Source organism: Scomber scombrus, chromosome 12, assembly GCF_963691925.1.
Source record: "Scomber scombrus chromosome 12, fScoSco1.1, whole genome shotgun sequence".
Lineage (NCBI taxonomy): Eukaryota > Metazoa > Chordata > Actinopteri > Scombriformes > Scombridae > Scomber > Scomber scombrus.
Genome location: NC_084981.1, coordinates 9,814,761 through 9,838,461, shown reverse-complemented (window position 1 = coordinate 9,838,461; position 23,701 = coordinate 9,814,761). Strand labels below are relative to the sequence as shown.

General features: G+C 42.2%; 1 protein-coding gene across 1 annotated transcript in view; it reads right to left on the bottom strand.

Moving 5' to 3' along the window:
• slx4ip (SLX4 interacting protein) overlaps window positions 1-20,822 on the bottom strand; it is a 28,581-nt gene extending 7,759 nt beyond the window's left edge. Inside the window, exons 1-6 of the mRNA XM_062431000.1 lie at window positions 20,699-20,822; window positions 18,689-18,720; window positions 16,845-16,934; window positions 16,365-16,491; window positions 3,645-3,722; window positions 1,809-1,897 (exon numbers count right to left, since the gene is read on the bottom strand). Of these exons, the coding sequence (XP_062286984.1) occupies window positions 1,809-1,897; window positions 3,645-3,722; window positions 16,365-16,491; window positions 16,845-16,934; window positions 18,689-18,720; window positions 20,699-20,822 (540 nt within the window). The remainder of the gene's footprint in view (window positions 1-1,808; window positions 1,898-3,644; window positions 3,723-16,364; window positions 16,492-16,844; window positions 16,935-18,688; window positions 18,721-20,698) is intronic.
• Between the last annotated feature and the right edge of the window lie 2,879 nt (window positions 20,823-23,701).

The window sequence follows — 23,701 nt, the reverse complement described above, 5'->3', positions numbered from 1 at the left end:
ACCATGATGTCACCTTAGTTCCCTCACAACATAACCCCCTGACCTTATGAGAAGTGCTAATTTGATGAGTCTACATTTCCACTGCGGTCAAGGATTTTTGTTCAGCAACTCACACAAACTGAATCCTAATAACAAAACCGAAACCTCCCTTAAATACAGGGAAACGTGGCATTTTTTTGGGACCAGCGGAGCTCAAGCTGTCAAGAGTTGAAGGATTAAAGATCCCCTCTTAAACATATGACTAACTTTGACATAGAATTCCAAAGGCCCCATTATTTTTAGACAGCAACATTATTATGCCTTACATCAGTTCTGACTCACTGCGTAAACGTTTTTTTTCGTGTAAATTTTCAACTTTCTTGGCAACATTGAAAATTGCAAAAACTTTCACTCTGACAAATTAGAACAGAACAGAGGACGTAAACAAATAATTGTTTTTGTCATGTGAAAAACTTCAGCCTCGCTGTCTGGTATCTTTCCCTAGCAAACCATGCTTGAGGTTGGGCTAGTGAGAGCTCCACCACAAGACTCCCACCCTCCAATTCCCTCTGCTTGTACTGTATGAGCGCGGAGAACCACATCCTGAGGAGAGGAACGCAATCGACAGCAATGCCTCCTTGAACTGGAAAATTGGTTACACAATCTGAACTTTTCACTGACGACTGTGTTGCTCCACTAAAAATATTACAATCGTTGCTTTCATTGGAAGCCAAACTGTGGAGAGTGCAGAGACGTTTCAAAGGGAAACAATAGCAAAGAGCACATAGAAAAACAGCGGGCCACTGATCATGGGATGTGATGGGAGAGATGTCTGTCCTTGATGTGAGTGCCAAGGTGAGAGGCTCCACCACGATTTCCCAGAATACTCTGGGGAGTTTTGGGATTAAATGAGCACAGGCCAAAGGATAGTTGCCTGTAATATGAATGAACAAGAAAGAACTGCAGTAGGAGGGCTTATGACATGGGCAAGAGTGCAACATGATACATCCAGCGTGGACTCTCACAGGGAAATACCCACTGAAACCAACTTTATCTGAATCCAATCAATCAAGGCACATGACATCTCACCGCAGGCAATCACATTAACTGAATTCTCCCTTAAGACCAAAAACAATGTACGTTTAAGAGAAAGAGTGCTGCTGTAGTTCCAGTAACTTTTACAGTGTACCATGAATAACATACTGCATAATGGAGATTAAGATCGTGAATATTAAGTGTTTACGCTAAGAGTAAGGTGGAAAGAGGTAGGAAGAAATCGTGATATTTATATCAGATGTTCTTACAATGTCAACATGGATTCAAGTCCCACTGAGATTAAAAAAAAAAAAAATGTTCCCTGCCACAATTTTCCAAAACAGATCACGAGTTTGAGAAAATTCTAGGCACATCTAGACTTTCTCAGGAAATGTTGAAATGTGCAAAATTCGTTTTGGCTTTATTTTTTGACTATCCGATAATGTTGAGGTTTTCAACAACTCCATGTCTGAGTCATTCAAAAATAAATTGAACTGTACAGCTGGGGTGAATTGGCACGATGTGGCAGCGGGGACTTTTTAAAAGACAGGGAGAATCTGCAGTTTTGGTTCCCATCTCACTCCTCTTAACCTCCTCCCACCCTCTCACTCCTCTTCAGTAGATCTCCTCACAGCCTCTGCAGGTACGAAACCCCACGTCCACCACGTGAGGAGGCTCATATATAAAGCAAGAGCACAATTTGGCAACACATCCCTATAATAACACACAGACCCTTGCAGGATTTTTTGCCAGGCGACTGGAAGAGGAAATAGAGGAGTATAAACAGTTCTCACCGCGGCCAGGCTCGGGTTTCCATGGTGCGCTGAGGCATCCTCTGGACAGCTTACACACACAACATAGCGCTCAGGAAACACACGCAAATCTGAAGGCAGGCGAAAAAACAATACAGACGATGTTAGTTAATAACGTGGGCTCACCTCTAATTACGAGTCAAAGTCAGACAGTGGGAATTGTGGTGGAGGCTTGTGAGGACATTTACAAACACAAGTATTTATTATCCCTCAAACCAAGTAGAAAATGGCAGTGTACACATAATTGCATAGCTTTATGAACCACGTAAACAGCATGAATTATTAGGAAATTTTATATTAATAATGGCTCTTGGGAGTAATATCAGTAATATCATTCATCAGCTTCAGAGACAAAGACCATTAACAACAACAATACTATTGCATACATTACATTATTTATTATGTTATTACAATACATCTAATTGTCCTATAGTATTTTTACAGATGAGATGAAGTCAATGTACCACCTCAACTGCACAGCCAGTGTTTGACCTACTGCCTGTTATATAGCTTACTGTATGTAAAGAGCCTGTAAAGCAAATCCAAAACTTGTAACACATCTCTAACATGTGTTGCTTCATCATGTGTCTCATGTGAGCAACATTTTTTAAATACTGATAAAGAAGAAAATACTAATCACAAGAATATTCATCTTGTATTCGTTATCCACTTGGCCTGCCGTCGTCTGTTCAACGATTTCTTTTTCGCAGCAGTGGTGAATTTAGTGCGTAAAAGCTTGTATTCCTCCTAAGTGGTCATTTCTAAATACATTGGTTTTGCTTCACTTGTGTGGATTAGTGGTTTACAAACATAAACTAGTTCCTGGGAAGCCAATGTACACACATGTTAAGCAGGCAGAGAACTTAGCCACATCCTGCATTAGTGTATGCAGACTTGTGTTGAGGTTCTAAGGAGGATTATGTCAGCCAGTCAGGGGGTCAGTCGATCATCCAACACTTGAGAGGGTAAGTGGAGTTTGCTGTGGATGTTTATGGCCTTTGAAGATTAATTATCCGAAAATTTCACCAATAAACTTCAAAATTTAAAAAAAAAAGAAGATTGCAATGAAATTTACTAAACAACTTCATGCTTCACAGAGTATGAACCTGCATATTTTGGATCTTTCATCAGTTTTCTAGCGAACCAGCCTCAAGTTAAAAGACTGGCATGACAAAACTTGCTAATTTTCAAGAACATTTTCAAATTTTCATGTAATTAGCCAGAATAGCTCTTACTCTTTATGGTCAGATTAAAGTGTTTTTAAACATCTCTTTTATAGCTAATTGAAATTTTTACACAACCATTATGTACTGCAAACACAGTGGACTGAATTACACAACCTTTGCCCCAGGAGACTGGATCTAATTTGATGTGTAACGGACCTGCTGAGAGAAGCAGTCATCTCAGTCTGCAGCAGGTCAGTGCTGCTTTAACATCCAGGCCCCTAGGGAGCAGATATTAACTTTACTGACAGGAAGAGAGCCATGTTGGTCCCATGAAAAGGTGGCCAAGGGTCATAGGCACTAGATGGGCCATGGAGATAGATTCTCACTGCCTTCCATAGACAGCCCTCCAATCTTTCTCTCCCACTCTCAGTAGCCTCTCAAGGGAAACACTTAATGGCTGCCGGTTCTCAACAACACCCCGAGCAGGTAGGGACAGGACATAAAAACAAGTGAGGGGGAGAAAAATCAACATGCAGAGCACAGATGACTTGATCTTTCTGTGGGAAATTTGGCTGAGTATGAGTCATTGAAATGTCTATTTCTGATTCATTTAAGTGGGAATTGACTCATGAAAAACATCTAAGTTACGTACCCCCATTGAGCTGCTTCACAATACATCTGAGGCTGAAGTGGCGCTTCAGAAAATTGGCGACTATGTTGAAGTTTTTCCCTATAAAAATACAAACAAACAAACAAAATTACAATCAACAGCAAAAAGGAGCAAACAGGCACAGAGTTATTTTACATACATGTGGCACTATTACCAAGGCTGGAAAAGTGCCACTACTGGATGTCATCTGGATGGGACTTTCTGGAAGGATGTGTGCTAGCATTGTTGCCATTCACTGATACGCTGATAACATTTATTCGATTTACCGTAATGACACAAAACAACGGTTGGCATTCAGATCACCCTGTTGGTCAGAGAAATGCTCATAAGACAACAAGATAAAGTGGTTCATCAAAGGACATGAAATGCAAACAGTTTTGATCCAATACAAAGCCCTGCATATGATGAGTTACTGTCATAATATACATTAGAATCAGGCCAGGCTTACTGACTGCTGAAATAAACCCATGAAGTTTAACTTAAAGTGATTACAGGATAAGGGATTTTTTTTTTAAGAAACCAGCAGCTCTACTTCCTCAATACAAATTGTTATACCCACTTCAGCACACTGTTGTACTGTTAACTCCACATGCAGCAGGCCAAGTCTGGATGGCATTCCCTTGCTCTTCAATTCCCCACTAACTTTAATCTTATGCTCAGTCAGAGGCCCAGAATACTCCCAAATGAGCTAATTCATTAACGGAGAGAGACCCTATTCATTCTGTTGTAATTTAACTGACCTCCCAGTCCGGCAGGAGCAGAGAAACCGTGTCCTGGGCCTCTGCTCTATTTGTCATGGAATGTTTGTCATGGTATGTAAGATGTGCTGGGCAGAAACAGTGGCCTGTTGCCTAATCTGGCAGGAATTTGTTGACTAAAAGCAAGGGCCTGGCTAACACGCTATCCAGTTGTTCTTTGTAAACAAGACAACAGCACTGGGAAGCTGACAGAGCCTGCTCATACTTTGGTACATCCACACACTTCAACCTGACTCTCCACTTTTCGCTCTTTTCTTTACAGTCACGTCAAAGCTAGACCCTGCTTCACTTCACCTCCACCTTTCTATTCCCTCTTATTCTTATTTTGAATTCTCATATTTCAGTTTTCGTGTGAAAAGCTCATTAAGCTAACTTAGGTTTTTAGTACTTTTACTTCAATTAAAGGATTATACATGTCCTCTGTCGTTTAAAAAAATGTTAACCTCTTGAACTCGAGACTCTCTCAAAGCTCCCTGGATAATGTCAAATGTGCAATGTCATCAAGCTAAAAACGAGGCTGTCTTTGTCTCTGAAAAGCTGACATTTGGAAGTGGGGAGGTTTCTAGCCGTTGGCAAAAACACTGACAATCACTCATCACAAAAATAGTCCCTACACTGGGTAAAAAAAAAAAACTAATTTAAAAGTTGACCAACAACAAGGGCAATTAATTTCCCACATGGTGCGTTGGCATGAACATACAAAACAAAGAGCAGACAGCATTTACAGCATTGGCCCAGACGCAAGTGCGAAGGCGCCAGTGTGAACATTTCCCCTTTCTCTGTTTGCTGAAGTCATCTCAGCCACGGCTCAAAGCATCTACTTATCATCTTCAAAAAGAAGCTCTCTTGCCATTCTTTAGATAATGACATGCAATTAAAGAGACAGCTTGCCACAAAGCTGCCACAGGTATACGGTTAAGTCCACCTCCCTTTGATTAATGGCACCACCTTTGCTTTCTTTTTCTTTTTGTTTGTGGCTGAATTAGCTACCAGGATAAATATATTAGTGTGTACAATTCATGTGCAAACATAAATGAATGACAGAATAAATGAAACCGTCAATCTAATCTATTTCAAACAAACCAAGCTCAACCTGTCAACTAAAGACAAATCTTTATATTTTTACAGCTTAATTAAAATGAAACTAAATTAAAATATCAAACAGCTATTTGGGATTTCGAAATGTGGATGGTTGTTACTATGATACGGAGCAATTACAACCAATATTTTTCCAAAGTTAAAAGGGTAAATTATTACCTTGGTGACAGGCACTTGTCAGGTTAGCTCCTATAGGAATGTGTCTGCTCTTCCAAAGCTCTTAAGCAGAAATTTAGCCTACAGCAAACTTCACATGTAGGCAGTTTCGTAATGATTTGTGAACATACACTGAATCCTGTCAGAGACAGAACAATCTTTATACGCACTATTACGAGGAGATTTGAAGCAACACCTTTGTAGACAGCGCAAATGTTGTTTTATCAGGAATTAGTATTCATTGAAGGATTGAACCGTAACAACGCTTGTTTGTCCTATTCATGCGTATCAGCTTCATGAAGTGTCAGCTTCAGATACAATCACAGTTAGAGCTTTAATTACTTTCATTGTATATTTAAACTGAAGTCATTCGTCTTCATAAAGTCCATAATATATATTTTCTTTGATGTGACTCTGGTCATCTCATCAGTTAATATATATAGTATACTGTATGCAGGATAGCAAATCAAAGCATTTGCCTATCTGTGAGGATAGAAAAACCATAAGGGCTCCGGGACATGCACACTGGGATTGAGAATTCTCGTCATGAATCAAGGGCCACGTGACAGCTTTAAGTGGGGATTTATAGAAATCATTTTAAAACTTGTTTTTTTCCAATCCAAGACTCAGGTAGCCCTGTAATGCTTTTATACAGCAGTCTGTAAATATACTGACACAGGTACACTTTTATTTTATTGGATCTGTAGCCCACGGCATTGGAACATTGACTGAGGTTAAATTGCCAACTTTCAGCTTTAATTTGAGGGCATTTACATTTTGATTAGTGTTGCAAGTGTAGCCTACAGAACCTATGCAATTGGATGTATATATTTTACCATTTATTTCAACAATATGCATTTTATTATACTAATGTATTTATGCTCATGTGATGCCCTGAAACAAACGTTAGTCAGCTTGTCACAGACTGTCCCTGAGCTCATAAACTCCCTCACAGAGCCAGAGATACAAAACATTTAATGAACATGAAAATATAAAATATTAAAGTTGTGTTTAATTGATATTAGCTGACATGCTACCAGTGTTACACCAAACAGAACAGAAGTGAACAAACAGCTGTAGCTGCAGATTATTTGCAGTCAATGAGCCATCGACATCAGCATTCTTAATAGCGTCCCATGTGGGAGTCACCAAGGCCTCGAATGCAGCCCTCTTCAGTTTTTGGTTGTTTAGGTGGCTCGTGGGGCTTAAATCTGAGCTTCAGCAAGTGAAGTACATGCTATAGTTAGACTGAGGTCAGGTGATTGACATGGCCACTCAAAAACATTTCTATGTAAAGACACATAAAAACGTCATGGTTGTTTAGCTGTTAGTTTAGGATACAGCTACAATTCATACACACTTCATCTGATGTGGATCTAAACTCAATTTAAAGCTGCAAGTTGGTATGTTAACCTTAAGGTCATTTTTCATTTCAAGTATGATAACAGAGACTAAACAAAACATAAGTCACTGTCCAAATTCATATGGACTGCAGTAATATCAATGAGACAGACATCCTTGTAAGTCTGGCCTTTAATACTGGATGTACATAAAGTATGTAATAATACTAGATAAGCCAACAAGATTTAAATAGATAGAATATTTTATAAATCCCAAAGGGAAATTGCATAAACAGTCTGTATGTTATGTTGAGCGTGTTTGTAGTTAACAATAGCAACATTCCTTTATTGGAAAACTTTTTTTAATATTCTGTTATTCTTTAAATAGCAACACATTGGTCATCTATTGCCCGTTCTGGATGTCTAACTAGAGAGGAATGCAGATCTGTATCTTTGTTTTGTTTTTTCTGCCCATTCTGGGTCCAGGAGGGACCAGGAAGCAAACATCTTTCATTGCACACTCATGGCTTTCTATGTTTTTAGAAGCTTTGATTTAGTCCGTTAGACTCTTTAGCCTCATGTCTAGCTCTACAACTATTCTCATTGCTTTCCCTGGTGGGTTGAGCTTGCCAATTCCCAGGACAAGTTTGACAGGGACGTCTGGACACAGAGTTGGGAACCAGTGAAACGGCATGGCCCGAGACATCAGCTGTTGCTCCAACTTTATAACGTCCTGCACAGCGCAGAGTTGCTCTTGGCTCTCTGCCCGGGTTCTCTCGTGCTAAGCTTACATTCATGTTTCTCTCTCACAAACAGTTTGCTGGTGCCTCCTCTGGGAATGAGTGGCCCCTTTCTGTGGCAACTGTGGCCCACAGTGGTGCAATACACAAATCTGAGAGCTGAAACTTTAAAGGGTTTCATTTGTACTTCCTTCAAGAGAAGATGGTCTTGCTTAATTGTTTTGAAACCCAGTGCACAACAATATTATGACAGGTCAAATCAAACAGTAAACAAGCCAGCACGCCATGTTTTCAGAAATGTGGTAGATAATATCGTAACCACTTGTATGGAGAGACTCCTACATCTTGTAATATACCACAGGACAACTGCAGAAAAAAGCAGACTCTACAGGGCTGGGGCCAAGGCTAGAAAACTGTACTTTCAAGTCACACACACACACACACACACACACACACACACACACACACACACACACACACACACACACACACACACACACACACACACACACACACACACACACACACACACACACACACACACACACACACACACACACACACACACACACACACACACACACACACACACACACACCTTCAGCTTTCACCGCTTCCTGGGAAAACAATGAGAGGAAGGAAAAGTCAACAAACCAAAAGGCAACTAGAGTGACTAGAACTGTAAAATGGAAAAGACAGGGGTGAGAGGCATTTGTACCGGGGTCAAAGGTAAGCCCCCATGGAACAGACTTCATTAACTTCAGTCATATCCTGAGGAGATCATTAAAACAGCCATAGAAAACATAGCCTACTTCTCCTCACCATCCGCATTCCTGGCGGCCTATGTTGTTGTGACTCATGCAGGAATCCATAAGCATTTCTGCTCTGATATGGAGGATTTTCTGGGGTAACTTGCGAGTTCTGGCCATGCATGGGCCTCTAACGAAGTACATCAGAGGGTGTCAGTGCACCTCCATGCACATAAGAGTTATGCGCTAACCTTATTTCTTTGACGTCATGTAAACGTGAAAGCACGCTTTCATAATCAAGTTATTGAGAGAAATGTTGTTAGCACTGTTTAATTTCTGTTGGAGGAAACCGATTTCTTGGCCATATATATGCTTAACCAGATGTGCATGATAATACTTCTGACATTTCAGGTGACTATCAACGCAGAAGCAGTGTTAAGGGATAGAAGAAAAGACGTTAACTTGTAGCGCTGCACCTTTGTAAATGCGAAGTCGTTCAAACGAAAGTCTGACTAAAATTTAAACTAAAATAAATAAGTCAAATTTATTTTCCACAGGTGAGCATGTTTATATGTGCACAATAACGAAAGACTTAGGGACTCCCAAACAGTCCAAATGTTGCTATCAAAAAAACTTTTCAGGCTACAGCATTTTTATCATCAATAGGATTAAATTATGCCAGCCTTGCTTCACAAACATGGCACTGAGAAGGAGAGAAATCTGATTACCCAGCAGCTGCATATAAACGCAGGTTTTACAGTAACCTGGTTATTGCAGTGCATGTAAACTCCTTTTCCGATCTTTTCCTGTAACCTGATTTCTCCCATTAACCATGTTTCTGGTGTGCATGTACAGTAAATGTAATGACTGTATATCAGGGAAACTGCATTTCCCACGCAATCCCTTTATGAACAGGAGTTGAATCAGCAGGACAGTCAGACATCAGTGCCTGAGAATCCTGCTCTTTTGACATCTCTGCTTTGATGTGGACCCCCTCCCTCTGTCCTCAAGAGTGGGTGGACTGTTGGGGCTTAGAGCGAGAGAGAGGGGTGGAGTGGTGAAGGATGAGAGAGCATGAGGAAGTTACCCATATGTAAGTGGGGGCTTTCCTGGAAGGACATCACTCTCTGTGTGTAACTGTAACTACGGCTGTAGCAGAGCACTGTGCCTTATCATCCTGCACAACGTCCACCTGAAACAATATTTGCACATGAGTGTTCAATTTAACATTTGGGTGACCCCTTCATCGCAGTTACAAAATACGCCGCAGCATGGTAGCTCAGGCCAACCCATAATGCAGCATGTGACTAAAGTGGTGGGGAGCATTTTGGAGCACAGAACAATTATCATGGGAAGAAAATCTATTTCTCAGAAACAATCTGATGAGAGAAATGCAGTCACAATACAAAATGTCATATTCAATCATCATTATATCTTAATTAGCCTGAGAGGCCACAAATCTCTCAAAGTGCTGACACTGTTTATATTAAAGAGCATTCAGAATAAGAGGATGCAAACTGCTTATTTTGCATTTATGTTGTGCAGAGCAGTTTGTGGACTTGAGTTATGCACTGTGCTGGCCCTTTAAAACTCAGATCAAGGACTCATTGGAAGCAGACTCCCTGCTTGCTGGGTCCTCTGTAAATCTCCTAGCCTGTGTTTATAAATCCAAATAGATGAACCGTGGCACACATGTTTGGGGATCGTTTGGATGTTCATCAATTCCAGTTCTTTATCAATTCCCAGTTTCAATTTCAACATGGTAAAAAAAAGGTCCAAAGTTTAGATAAGAAAAATTAAGTGTTTACTTTGACTTTTACCGTTTAATTAAAATATTTATATTCAAAGTATTTTTAACTGAACATTCATAAAGTAAATACATATAATAAAAACGTACATGATCAGTCATCAGGGCCTTAAGGAACCCTCCAGAAAAATACATTTTTCCTTGTTAGTGTACCCTTGCAATGAAACATGAAAGTGCAAAACATGTAATGACTGGTTTGCTATGTGTTACCACATGAAATACTAGAAATACCTCCAAAATTTAAAAGAAAATCCAAAAAGTCTGTCCATGTTTGGGGTCCGTCCGAGCAACAAAGGCAAAATGTTAGAAATTAAGAGCATTCAGTGCATAAAAATAAAGGGTATGTACCAGTGTGTTGTGGCTAGTTATCAGTGGCTCTGCTGGAAGTGCTAGCGCTGGTTGATGACACACTTGTGCTAAGAGACAACAAGACATCCAACACTGAACATTCTTACAGATTGACACTGTGCTGCCTTAAATGTTTGGTCAAATTACAGCTAATTAATTTGTCAAATGCACTTGTGTTGTCATTTTTTTTAATAAAGTGAAGCCAAACTTTTGAATGTTTACTGCGGTTCATCTTCCACTACTGCAGTGGCATTAGCCATGTTTGCTCATATCTAATCAAACCAACACGCTGTTGTGTTGACCCATGACATAGACAGGTCCTATCAGATAGCTATGCCCTTGCAGATGTGTGGCTTTTGTTTGCAAAGGCTAATAAAAGGGTAATTGTGGTTGGAACAGAAATTCAATTTTTTTGATGGGTACCTGGTTCTTGGCATTTTGGATTTGGTTCTAGTTTGGTTTTAGTTACCCAACCATACATGGCACACATGGTGAAAGTGTTGAGGTCTTGTTTCGACTGTCTAATGATAACAGATGGGTAATGCCAAGGCAAAAAGAAGAAAATTATTTGTTGAATAGACTGAAGTTCTAAATTTTAATGTCATAAAAAAAATGTAATACACTAAATTTTCATGATCAAAACTCCTTATAGTCTACAAGTAAACTGTGTTACAGTGCACTTTGTGCTGCTGCCTTAATGCCTTTCCTGACAACACCAGGCAAATTTAGCACACTGCACAACCATGACACCTGTCCACAGGAAAAGCCTCGGAGCTAACAAGAGCACATGACACGGGCTTGTTTCTCTCAAAGTGAAGCATGAGACAGAGAAAAACAACAAGATCTTCTGAAACGTTTCAGTAATTCCTGAAACAAGGCGCTCTGGTCAGGCTGAACACTTAGCATGAGTTCAAGAGAGTGTGTGCCGTCTCCCAGACCAGATTGTGGTAAAGGGGAACAGTCACATGAATGTGATCCGTGCTTAGGCTCAGGCCCTAATTATATGGGAAAAGAGTGTGGTGTGACAGCTATGGCAGGGATTGCGGTTGTGTCCTAAGAGACTGCAGCTGACCCTGCGGAGAAGGAAAAGAGGAGAAAGTGAGAAAACATGAAGTGCAGACATTAGAGGGACATGGAAGAGCAGTGGTTAGAGAGGAGGAGAGAGGTTAGGAGAGGAGAGGAGAAATTAAAGGAGATGAGAACAGAGGAGAAAAGAGGAGAGGGGAGAGGAGAAGAGAAGAGGGGAGGACAGCAGAGCAGAGGGGAGGAGAGGAGAGTGTAAAAATGCAAAAGACAGGAAAGAAAAAGGTGTGTAGGAGTGTGTGTGTGTGTGTGTAATAATGGGGGGGGGGGGGGGGGGGGGGGGGTTAACAGTGGAGTCAGACTGTCCTATGTGTTGCTGCTGAGTAAGGCCGGGGGCTTACAGGAGGGATTTAAAGAGCCACAGCAACACCACAAAGCACCAGGGTGAGGGGGGTTGCCCGGCAGGGGCCAGAGGAGGGAGGGCGAGCGGGGAGAGGGGCAGGCTGGCTGGAGCGGCTACTCTGATCAGGATCCATTTCCAGCCTGGACCTTGGAATTCCTTTGTTCCTGTCACAGGTCTCCGTTTCCCCCTCTCCTTAATCCCAGCCTGCCTCACGCCCAGTAACACAGAGCAGGGCAGGTAACTCTGCCACAGGCATGCCTCTCTATTTACAGACCAGTCCCTCACATAACAGTCACTCATATAAATAGTTATAGCTGTGGTTGCACTGTAAAGAAACAAGGTAGGTTAAGACAGGTTGTCACTACAAAATTACATGTGTGTGTTTTCAGAGAACTGCTTTGATCTGTCACAGTACGAGGCTGAAAGGCTGACATGTATTGATTCTCCTTGCAATGGATGTCCAACACACAAGTAATGGTTTACATGTTTGTGCACTTTGCTCGCTCACATTTTGACTGAGCAGTTTCACCTAATTTGATAACTGGTCTAGCCTGGGGCTGTAGGCCTTCAAAGGGCCAGAGAGGCCAAGCAAAACTAAATCTATGACAGGGCAGAGCAAAAAGTTAACCATCTCCCTTTTAGTCTGTACACATCCTCCGCATTCTTCAATGGGAGGGAGATGGTCATTCGTAAACACATTCTCCAACAGTAAAGCTATCCAGCAACACTTGTGCTTTTCCCTGCAATGGCTGTGGCCAGGCTGCCTTAAGCCCCCTTCATAGGGCTGCCAAGAGGAGTCAGTGGTACACTGTGCAGCACTCGCAAAGCCCTCTCCCACGGCTATTAGTGACCATTCATCTGGGGAGCCTGGGAAAATGCCTCTCCAGCCTGCCGTGGCCATGGGGAAACAGGCTGGCAGGTGTTCCCTCCTCCTAAGCCCTGGCACCTGTGCAGGGAGAGGAAGAGGGACCCAGCTCTGCCATGGGCTAAAAAGGTACCACTAGGTTTTGCCAGGGCTACTTTACCTCTTCTCACTGATAGGAAGACTCTCAAACACAAGGCTAAACTACAGGAAGGCACTCTGCCTCACATGGAGAGATCAATGTGCCTCTATCAATACTAATAGTAGACAAAAGACATCTGGTAATGAGCTTTGGCAGTTTGAAACGGCATGTTAACTAAATCCGTGTAAAATGGGACTTCTCAGTTTACACTCTACACATATACACACAAATACATACACCATTACCAACTACAGAATCGATTTCCCCTTGAGGTGTTAGCCTAAGACCCAGTGAAAATCCAGATAGCATATGAGCCAACAGTGTGAGTAAACAAAATCTAATATAATGTAAAAAGTAAACGCATGCAAGTCCACAGAACAATCTCTGGGACAGCCTATAGAGCAAACAAGCTGTACTCTGCCATATATGAATAGGGTTTCTGTAGAGCAGTGGCATCTACCTGGAGATAACTGTGACACTTTTACTGTCATACAGAATAACCACCAGTTTCCTTGCTCAAATATCATATCAAATGACAAAAATGTGTTCCTCAATGCACAGAGAACCTATTATCCACTCATTTTCAATCTGTAATTACTCTGAGAAATGTGGGTGTGTTCAACACGGTCTACCAGGGAGAATGCGAGAGGCCTCTCCCAAACTCCCCTTTCCCTGGGCTTCTAAAGTCTAGCATGTCCATTCTGCTTGTCCAGAGCCAAGATGTTTGGTGGGAAAAGTTCCCTCTGTTCATCTCTCTAAAAACATAAATAAATCACATCACTATGAGCTAATCATGAAGTCTCAAGTAGCCTGGGTAAAAAAAAATATGAGGGGGCTGGTGGGGACTGACAGTTGGAAATTGGCCTCTGCAGCTGAGATTTGAAGAAATGGCTTGGATTTATGTTGGCAGAAGATATGGGATAAGCTCCTCTCTGACATTTTCACTGGGTGCTATATACACACACATATGCACCCAACAAAGCACACAGCACATACATAAATACAATAACCCATAGAGATAACTCAGACACAAACACTTGCACTGAAGGGTCCAGGAATGTTAAAAGCTGTTGATGGCTCATTTGAAGTGCCAACAGCTGAGGCTGTTACGCTGTCCTTACTGCTGTCTGTTGGCGGAAACCCCTGCGATTTCACACTGGCATCGGCTCAAACACCGCCTCATACAAGACTCACAATCCCCCTCCCATACCATCTCACACATAGCACCACACTCCATCTGCCTATTCTTGGCCCAGACATCAGTACAACCCCGCCCGACACCTTTTCCTATATGCAACTACGTACATATGCACGTTTTCCAGCACATACACACGTCTCACGCCGGGATAGCCAGCTTAATTCTGCTCTCGAATAACATAATGCTGAACACAGATACACACGGATGTAAATAGGTCCTCTGCTGAAACAGATACACGCAGAAAACCAACTTCCACTCCCTACACAGACAGTCTGAAAGTCTTGTGCGGATTAGCAGGTTAGCGTTTGACCTGCCTGCAGAATAGACGACCCCAATACTTAAAACCCGCCCTGAGGTTTGCTGGGCTTCCCTCCCTAAGCCTATAGTCTGTCCTCCCCTTTTATTGGCTCCTGCCTGCCTGCTCACTTCTCACAGTCACAGTCTCCACCTTTACGGTTCTGCTGCCTCCCGCGCATGGGACAATGAAAAGACCAAGAATCTCATTACACTCACTTAAGACCTTTAATAGGACTAGAGCACATGAACTGTGCAGGCCTGTTTGAGGCACTGTACCTTTTCATGTTCTGAGAAGGGAAAATTCTCCGATATGGTATGGAGTCATGTTCCACTGGTTACATTCTTCTTGGCAAAGCTGCAAGGGGCTTAATCATTTTTACATGCATATTTCACTGCTGAAATACTGATAGTCCCCTTGTTCACACAGTGGAGAAAGTGCATGCGCACAAGTGTGTGTGTGGAGCCTCAGTCTGTGATCTCCATCATTAGAGATGTCTGTCTCTCCTCAGTCTGTCATGGGGAATATGAGTCAGGCTCTTCAGTAACCTTACACTGTCAGCCTGTTCACACCTAGCCCAGGGGGAGGATACAGTATATCTCTCCAACACACTGTCGCTCCTTCTGATTCTCACTGGTTCTGACGTGTGCATGAGCGCCTGTGTGCTCCCATGCACGCACACATGTGTGCAAATCCACATTAACTAGTACACCTACCCATATTTACAGCCTGGATACCGACAGAATGCCAAACGGTCAATAAAATATACACATGCACCTTTGCAAAAAAGCAAATGCACACACAGATGCACGCACACAAATGAATATACCGTTTTAGTGGGGGAGAAGACTAAAGTAGTGGGGAGTAGCGTGAGAGGCAGAGCTGCAGCCACAGGACAAACTTTATGGGGCCGACTGCCCTGTAATCCCACTCTCACAGTCAGGCCTGCCCTGCTGAGTGAGCCCAGTTTAACTGCTACCTGTGACAAACCTGTCTGCCTTACAACACGCAGCTGGGGGTTCCTCTGAAGCTAAGCTTACGGTGCTTCAAAGGCATGTGCGTGGGTGGCTGGGGGAATGTGTTCCCATTGAATAAACAGGGATGAATTGAATTGGCTTACTCACACTGACACATTTTTGATTTCTCACTCTTGTATGTGGACTGTATATGTGTCAAGGCAACTGTTTTTGATGTCATCCTGCTAACTGCACGTACAGATAAACACAGGTGTGGGTAACAAACATTAAGTTATATTAATGGTCTAAGACGTGCCAAGTTAAACACTGCTACACAATATAAAGACTCCTATCAGCTCTTGCCTCCACAGGTCACACCCTGGGCGTAGAGAGCCACCGTGTCCCAACTAGTTCTGTTGTCTTTCCACCCACACTCGCCCAAAAAAGGTAGCCATGAAATATTTTTCTGAACGTTTTGCAACTCCATTCCCACCTCAATGGCCCACCTCCATGTGCAGAACCATATCTCTGCAAAGAGGTCCAAGTGAATAAATAATGGTTTTGAGTTCATAGCCAAAATAAACCCTCTCACTTATTCAAGAGTTGATGATAGACACACCTAAGACAAGGAAAGGGAAGACAAAGATGACTACATTCCAGAGGAGTGAGCAACAGTGAAATCAAAACAATAAAAATAGGACTTGTACTCCTTAACTTAAAACGATGTTATGCACTGTAATGGATTGTATAGCAATAAAGGATATATCTTAAACACAGGCTATTTGGCTTTTGTTCAGAGTAATGAGGGTCACAGGATGGTGTGTTACCTCTCGCAATAAAGGCTGAAGCAGGTGCCAGCTCCTTTTTCTGTTTGGGCAGTCTTCTATTGTGGAGGGACTCTTTGTACTGCTTAACCCTTTGGTCCACGGCATCTCGAACCAGAGCTGTGACGTCCTATAAACAGCATGAATATAATTCAGTATGGCAACATGTTGTTGAGCAACTGGGGCAAAGTAGGTTGTGATTGCACTTTCAAAGTAAAGATTAGGGCACAGTCAAACAACAGGACAGTAAGGGTATGCAGTGGAAGGCCAACAAGGCAACTCCGCAGGTGGTTAGGTGAAGAGATGGGAACAGTAAACAGTCTGCAACAATGAAAACCCCCAGGAAGAAAAGACAGAAGGCTCAAAGTCATTTTAGATTCCACGCTGTTGCTTTCTTTTTGAGGGGCCCCCAGCAGAACAGAAGCCATATATTCACTCGCACACTTATTCACACGCACGCCCTTCTTCTCGTTGTGTCTGTACCTCGATGTGGTTCGTAGTAAACCAGCTGGTGTCCTCTTGGCCGCCCAGGGGCAGAACGTGGAGATCCACCAGCACAGCAAAGTTCCCACACTGTAACACAAAGAGGAAGGACAGCCACAGGTTGCTGAGGGGCATTGAGCTCACAGACAACAAAGGAAATCAGAGTGTGGGTGATTGACAGCGAGACAAACCACAACGACCCCCTATGTCCTCAAACATCACCCCAGGCCTCTCTCCAGCAGTCCCCTCCCTCCTGTTCCTCTGTCTAGCCATCTCACCACCAATCTCCTCACAAAAAAACTAGGGTCCTGTCGGTCTCCTCATATTTCCCCTCTCACAGCGTAAAAAGTATTTTCCTGTTCTATAAGTTTTGCTATACAGTCACTGTCTCAGGTCACAATAGGCTGCACACAAAGCCTGAAGATGTACCATATAAATGAGGATTATCCTAAATTGTAGCTAAGTGGTGATAAAACGCCACAGATCTACCCTAAAGCGCTCCGTGTTTCTGCACTTTTGAGTGCTGTAGAAAGCTAAGTACAGGCCTGCAGAGTGGATTCCTGAGTCAATACGTCATTGTGTCAATGACAATAAGCTACAAGGGACAGGGAGGCCAGAAACGCCGTGGCTGGTTAAGTTGCTGTTACATCTTTCTCAAGCCAGCCTGATTATGGTTTACACATGAGTGCAAAAGCTGCCCACTGCAGAGAGCGAATGGATGTGGGTCTCGTGTGAACTTCGCCTCTCCCTGGACGACGAAGTAATGGAAGGACTGAGACCACCCACAATATGACAAAGAGGAGCAACAAGTACTGCCCTAAAATCCAAAGTGATGATGATGCATCAGAAGGCATTGAACTGAACAGGGCAGCAAAAATACACATAAAGAGTCACATAAAGACAAAACCAGGCACAGAGTTCAGAACTGGAAACGACTGTGTACAGAAGAGGTTATTCATTTAGTAAAAGGGAATACTTGTGCACACTAAAAGCTTTGTTTTGAGCCAGGCTTTTCCCCTGGGCTGAAGAATCACAGACAGGATGACTAAACTCTACAACCCAGACTTGAGGGGTGTTCCTACGGCCTTGCTCTCAGGATGATGCGAGAGAATGAATTAACAGGGTGTGTAGGGGAAGGCCCCTGCCACTTAAGGTCCTAGTTCTGGACACAAGCCTACACTCAAACTCCAAACTCTCTCCAGCTGTCCCCTCCTCTTCTTTAAAATGAACTGGGTTAGCTCCTTCCTCAAGGAGGTAAAGTGAGACTTCCATTCACAGTAAAAAAGTGAAGTAAGACTCTTGTCAATTGACATTAAAAGACTAAATAATGGAAATTCGGTTCTTAGCAAATCAAAGTGCTTATATTTTTCATATTTTTTTCCTCATGAGCATTTTTTTCTTTTTGTTGTCTCTCTGTAGAAGCTGCTTCCTTACCTCTGCTTGCAAGTCAACTAGAGGAGAGGGCGCCCCCATATGACTGAAAGGTGAATTTTTCTGGTAGTGCTTAATATCAACTGTGCTTTGCACTGTGCTTCTGCAGAGAGTGAAGTTCTTAAGCCCTAAAGTGCACCAACCTGCACTGAAGTATGTGTCATCATTAGTATTACCAAAACGAATATAAAATTAATGCAGTTCTAAGTTTCTTATAAAGGCAGCTCATTAATCTGTGATCCTCTGACCTCGAACATGACAGAGTACCAAAATCCAAACACCAAAGATGTGAAGGCCGCAAATGGAAAATTGTGAAATACTAAATAGTCTGTGCGCAAACATGGTACTCTGCAAAGATACACAAAAGTTGTTAAACAAAAACATGCTTTCACAAAGACAAGAATACCGCAGACCAGAACAGAGCCACCTTTATGCGCTGGCTCCTCTTGTATAAAACGTGTGCATGTTTCCTGTCAGTATGAGCTTTTCCCTACAGATCAGTATTCTCTCCATCTCCTGGCCTTTGTCTCACGGCGGTCCACGGATGACTGGTGGCCTCAGCTGACTGCTTCCAACAATTACCAGTGCGTGGGAAAGCCTGGCAACCGAGGGTCAGACCTTGTCAATCAAAACAGAGGGACGGACAAGTGGCTGAGTCCCACAGTGGTTTCTTGGGCTGGACTTGACATACGCTGGACTGGTTTTAGTAGCCTGCCTTCAGTTTCTGCCTTTTTCAGAGCTAAGAATGGCTTCGCAGATGAGTGTAGAAACTCGGCCATTACATGCAAGTTACCAGTTTAGCAGATATAATGGCTCTGCAATAAATCACGGGAATTTGTTTTGCATTTTGTTCACACTGTGTCAGCTTTATATATTGCATTGTATTAAAAGGGTGTTTCTAATGTTCTGTCCCCCTCATGCATGTAATCCTGACAGGGAGCACAAGATCAGTCTTCTAAGGTGCATGGCTTAAAATGACTTAATTTGATCAATATCTTGGAATGAAGAGGGGAGCACAGGGTTTAGAGTGCAGTCCTTATGGAGAGGCACAGCAGGGTGAATCCCCTAAAGTGGTTTCTGAGCTTCTGATTGAGTCTGTGTTTTGGGCTGAAAGCCAGACATCTAGCAAGCCTTAGACTAACTTCCTTTTATCACATTAGAGCAGCAGACAAGGCTCGACTGAGAACTGGACATTAATGATAAACATTGGTCTGCCCCTCACACAAAAACAGCATGTGATTCGTGGGGCTTCTCAGAAATGGGGGATGTCAGGAATGCAAACTAATGCAATCACACTAATGAGAAAACAATTAATTTGCCCAGCGAAACTTGAGGTTTAGCGGAGGGCGAACCATTCCCCCTAAAGTGTACATTTTTGAGTCCGGGCTACAATATTTAGGTGCAGCACCAGAGCTATTACAAAGGATATTTGTGTTGAGTGTGGCAGGTAGTGTCAGACTAGATGAGGAAGGACAAAAAAGGGAACAGAATCTAATTTTACACAAAGGATCTGACTACAATCACATCATGTGGTCTAAATTTGTGAAGTCGGAGCACAAAGAGTGACCAGTGGATCTCAAAGGTGAACTCTGCTATGAACTATGACCTCAATGTCCTCCCTCCTGCCCCCAAAAGCCCGGCTACAGTCCCTCTTTAGTGAGACCTCTGCTAGTAGCATAAGACTTTGTGGATGCCCTCGTACCGACCGGAGACCTTGTCCTCTATTATTTTCCCAATCAATCTAGAAGACCCTTAAAAAACAGCCCTCTCAGCAAATACTACCACATGTCTTTCTCTATTACACCATCTCTACTGCATCATAAACAAGAAGCCCTAAAGAATTTTATTAACTTTGCATATTCATTTATCAACTTCATGTACTTTGCTTTGACACATTTAAGGCGATACGGAGCAACAGTTGTCGTTGCTGGAAAGAAAGGTTTGATAAATGGCCAAGTTCTAGAGGAAGTTACTCTTTTCATACAGGCTAAAGTGGGCCAGCACTGCTTTGTTCTGTCTTGCACAGGCTTTTTAGAGTTATGAACAGAGGCTGAAGGCTGAATGAGAAGCGGCAAGGAGTGCTACTTAATACCAAATCCTTTATCGTGCCATCTTTTGTGTGCTGTCACACAGTGAATGAATAGGACTCTTCCTGCAGGCTAAGCTCAACTTATTCTATCCTAATTCTTCCCACTTGCAATCTGATAACCTACAGGAAATAAAGGGTTCGGCAAAGACAAAAACATTATAAATATTTGAGACATAAGCTGCCTAACATCCAGAGCACAACATGAGACAATGCCGTCATACTTTCTGTCTGTAAACAAACAAATCCTGCTTCAAACCCACTGACGGCTCCTTTCCCTTTTCTGGTCTTCGGTGCTCTGGTCTATATCACTCTCAGTTCGCAAAACACTCTCTACCTTCCCTTATCTCTCTCCCAGACCCGGCTCTCCATCCTCCCGCCTGTGCTGCTCCAATTTGGGCACAGGGCCCAAACTCTATGAGCAGCTTCACTCGCCTCCCCACCTCGCTGCCCTTTGCCATTGCTATCGCGCCGTATAAGAACCAGACCTTCTCGGACTGCACTTAGCTCAGAGGCTAACACTAACCAGCCACAGATGTTTACATTGGGAGAGAAGGGGCAGCAGATGCGGTCTCACTCAATAAAACTTGCATCTCTCTCATTCTCCCTTTGTCTCTCTCTTTTTAAAACTTTCTCCCTCACTTTCGGCAGTCTGCAAGAAACCCAGGGGAGCTCTTTAGATCTGTGGGTGTGACAGCTTTGCTCTCAGGCTTTATTTGCCTCATTCTCAGCTCTTTCTCTGCTGTGAGTTACCTGGGTTTCCCCTTAAGAAAAAAAAAGAGAAAATCCTTTATTCCAACTTTTCAAACTGTCAGATACTTAGCGGTGACGCTTGATTATTACTGAGGTGAATGTCATTTACAAATAGTGCGTTGAAGTGTTTTTTGTGCAAAGCTCCCTACATTCAGGTGAATGTTAGCACACCTGAGTCCTCTATTTGATGATAAAAAGAGACACAACCCAGCAGTGGAATTCCAGCAGCAAGAACAGACAGGAATATCTCCAGGTAACACTAAGCAAACAAAACTCAGGTACACATCCTTGAGAAATTGGTAAATAGACAGAAATAGCAGGCTGAGAAATGTTTGGCTACATTAAGAAATTTTAATTCTGTTTGACAATATAGATAAATGCGTTTTTTTCTTAAACCAATGTTAAAAACCCTTCTTTTTTCAGAGATTCCCCAAGTTGGAAAGTGTCAAAATGTTTCTAATCAGGCTACAATGACTTTGCACAGAGGTATGATGTGTGGTCTGATATGAGCTCATCTACAGAATGACAACAACATTAAACAGCGCATAAACCTCTGACATTAAACTGCTCTGTGGTACCTCAAACTTTTTATTCTTAAAAAACACTTTGGTCTGTGTATCAACCTACTACATTAGACGGTTAGAAGTCAGCAGTGCATATTGCTAATAGAAGGCAGATTGTGGGGCTCTGGAGCAGTAATGTCCTGGCAGACAGCAAGCGCTTCAGTGCATCAGTGTTTTAGCCTGCAGGCCCTTTTCGGGAGGTCTGAGAAGTGGCAGGTCACTATATAGACTAAGCCTATTAAAGAAGGAGCATACCAGCACCTCCTGCAGCTCCACAGACCAGGGAGGGAGCCGCTTTGAAAACATTTGAGGAGAAAGGATCGTAAAACACAGCATACTAAACATGTGAATCCAAGAACATAAATCATAATTACTTCAATAATCCTTGCACTGTGCAACCGGCAAACACCGTTTGCAACATGTCTTTATGAAAACAATGATTCATTCATTAAAAAACATGGCTGTAGTGGTGTTTGTTTTGCGAAAGAGGAGCCCAGTGCAGCGCCTTGAATGCTATTGTTTGACCTGATCCCTTCTAGCATACTTGTTTGTGGTTAGTTGGTTAAGCATGGTAGAGGCTCTGTGCATTTTCTCAGGCAGAGTAACACAACAGTATCATTATGTGCCCAGTGGGAAGGAACCTTTCGTGAACCTCCAGGGTTTTACTCTCCCACAACCAGCTGGGGGGGGGGGGGGGGGGGGGGGGGGGGGGGGGTGGCCTGTATGCAGGCATGCATATGAAACAAATAAAGGGAGCCAATGCAATATCTGGTCAACTAGGCACACATGGCATTATGGAGGATGTGAGAGATCAGTGAAAATGTCTGAAGCCCTCGTTCAAAACTCTCAATAAATGAAACATCAACAAAAGAGAGATCAGCGGCTTTCCCTGCACTTAACAAAAACATATGATGTGCATTATTCCTGACAGAGCATCAGACTGAGGATGAACAGCTTGGCTTTTTAATAGAATGAGTTTCCTCTGTCCTGTATTGCTGCGTCCATTAACAAACAGCTCTCAGGGAGGCAGTCCATTTTGAGATTTGCAAAAGGTGACCAAGAAGTTGTTCTGAAGGATGAGCAATAACATCAGACAGTTGAAATATGTATCTTTACTTCCCTCTAGTGGTCACAGAATTTACTGGTGAAGGGTAAACTCATTAAAAAGGCAACATAAAAGAGATTGCAAAACAATATTAATACTGTGTTCAATCTATAAATGTCAGAAAAGCTAAATATATGCCTGTGTTCCTTTGTTAATCTTAGGAACAATAGCTTTTCACTGCTGAAAAAGAGCTTTTCAGTGGTTTAACATAGACTATAATAACATAAGTTAGTGTCTGTAGCAGGTTCCACTGTTTGGGAATGACGCAAATATAGTCATTTTATCATGAAAGCTGACAATAAAAGCTGAAAGGCTCTAATCAAAAGCAGATTTGATTAGTACCTTGTGTGTACTTTATGTGGGAAAAAATGTTGCTTTCTCGACGAAATGACAGTAGGAATGACGCTTTGTGGTCAGAGAAGCATCCAAAAGCTTCTTTGCTTAAAAAACAATAGATTTTCCAACATCTAAAAAATTTTCACAAGAGACTTAAGAATATGATTGTGTCCAGATGACGACCTTTTACTTTTGGTCACCAGTTTTTTTCACGATTAGACTTTAGATCTTACTTTGTTAAAAGTGTTTATGCCGAACTGTACAGACACAATATTCCAATGAATAAGTTTAAACTTTTACTTTACCAGGTAACATAAATAGCCTAGTTAGAAATGTTTGCTTTTCTGGTGACAGCTTCGATCAAATATAACTGTGAGCAAATTCTAAAATGAAATTCAAAAATCCTAAAGCCACATCTGTTATATTTCAATTTCATGTATATAACATTTCAAGTACTGAGTGTATATATCAATACACATGTATATACTTTGTGTATATTATTGTTTCAAATGAATATGTAATTCTAACCTTACCATAGACATATCCACCTGACTTGCCCTAATGTACAGTGTATTATAGCATA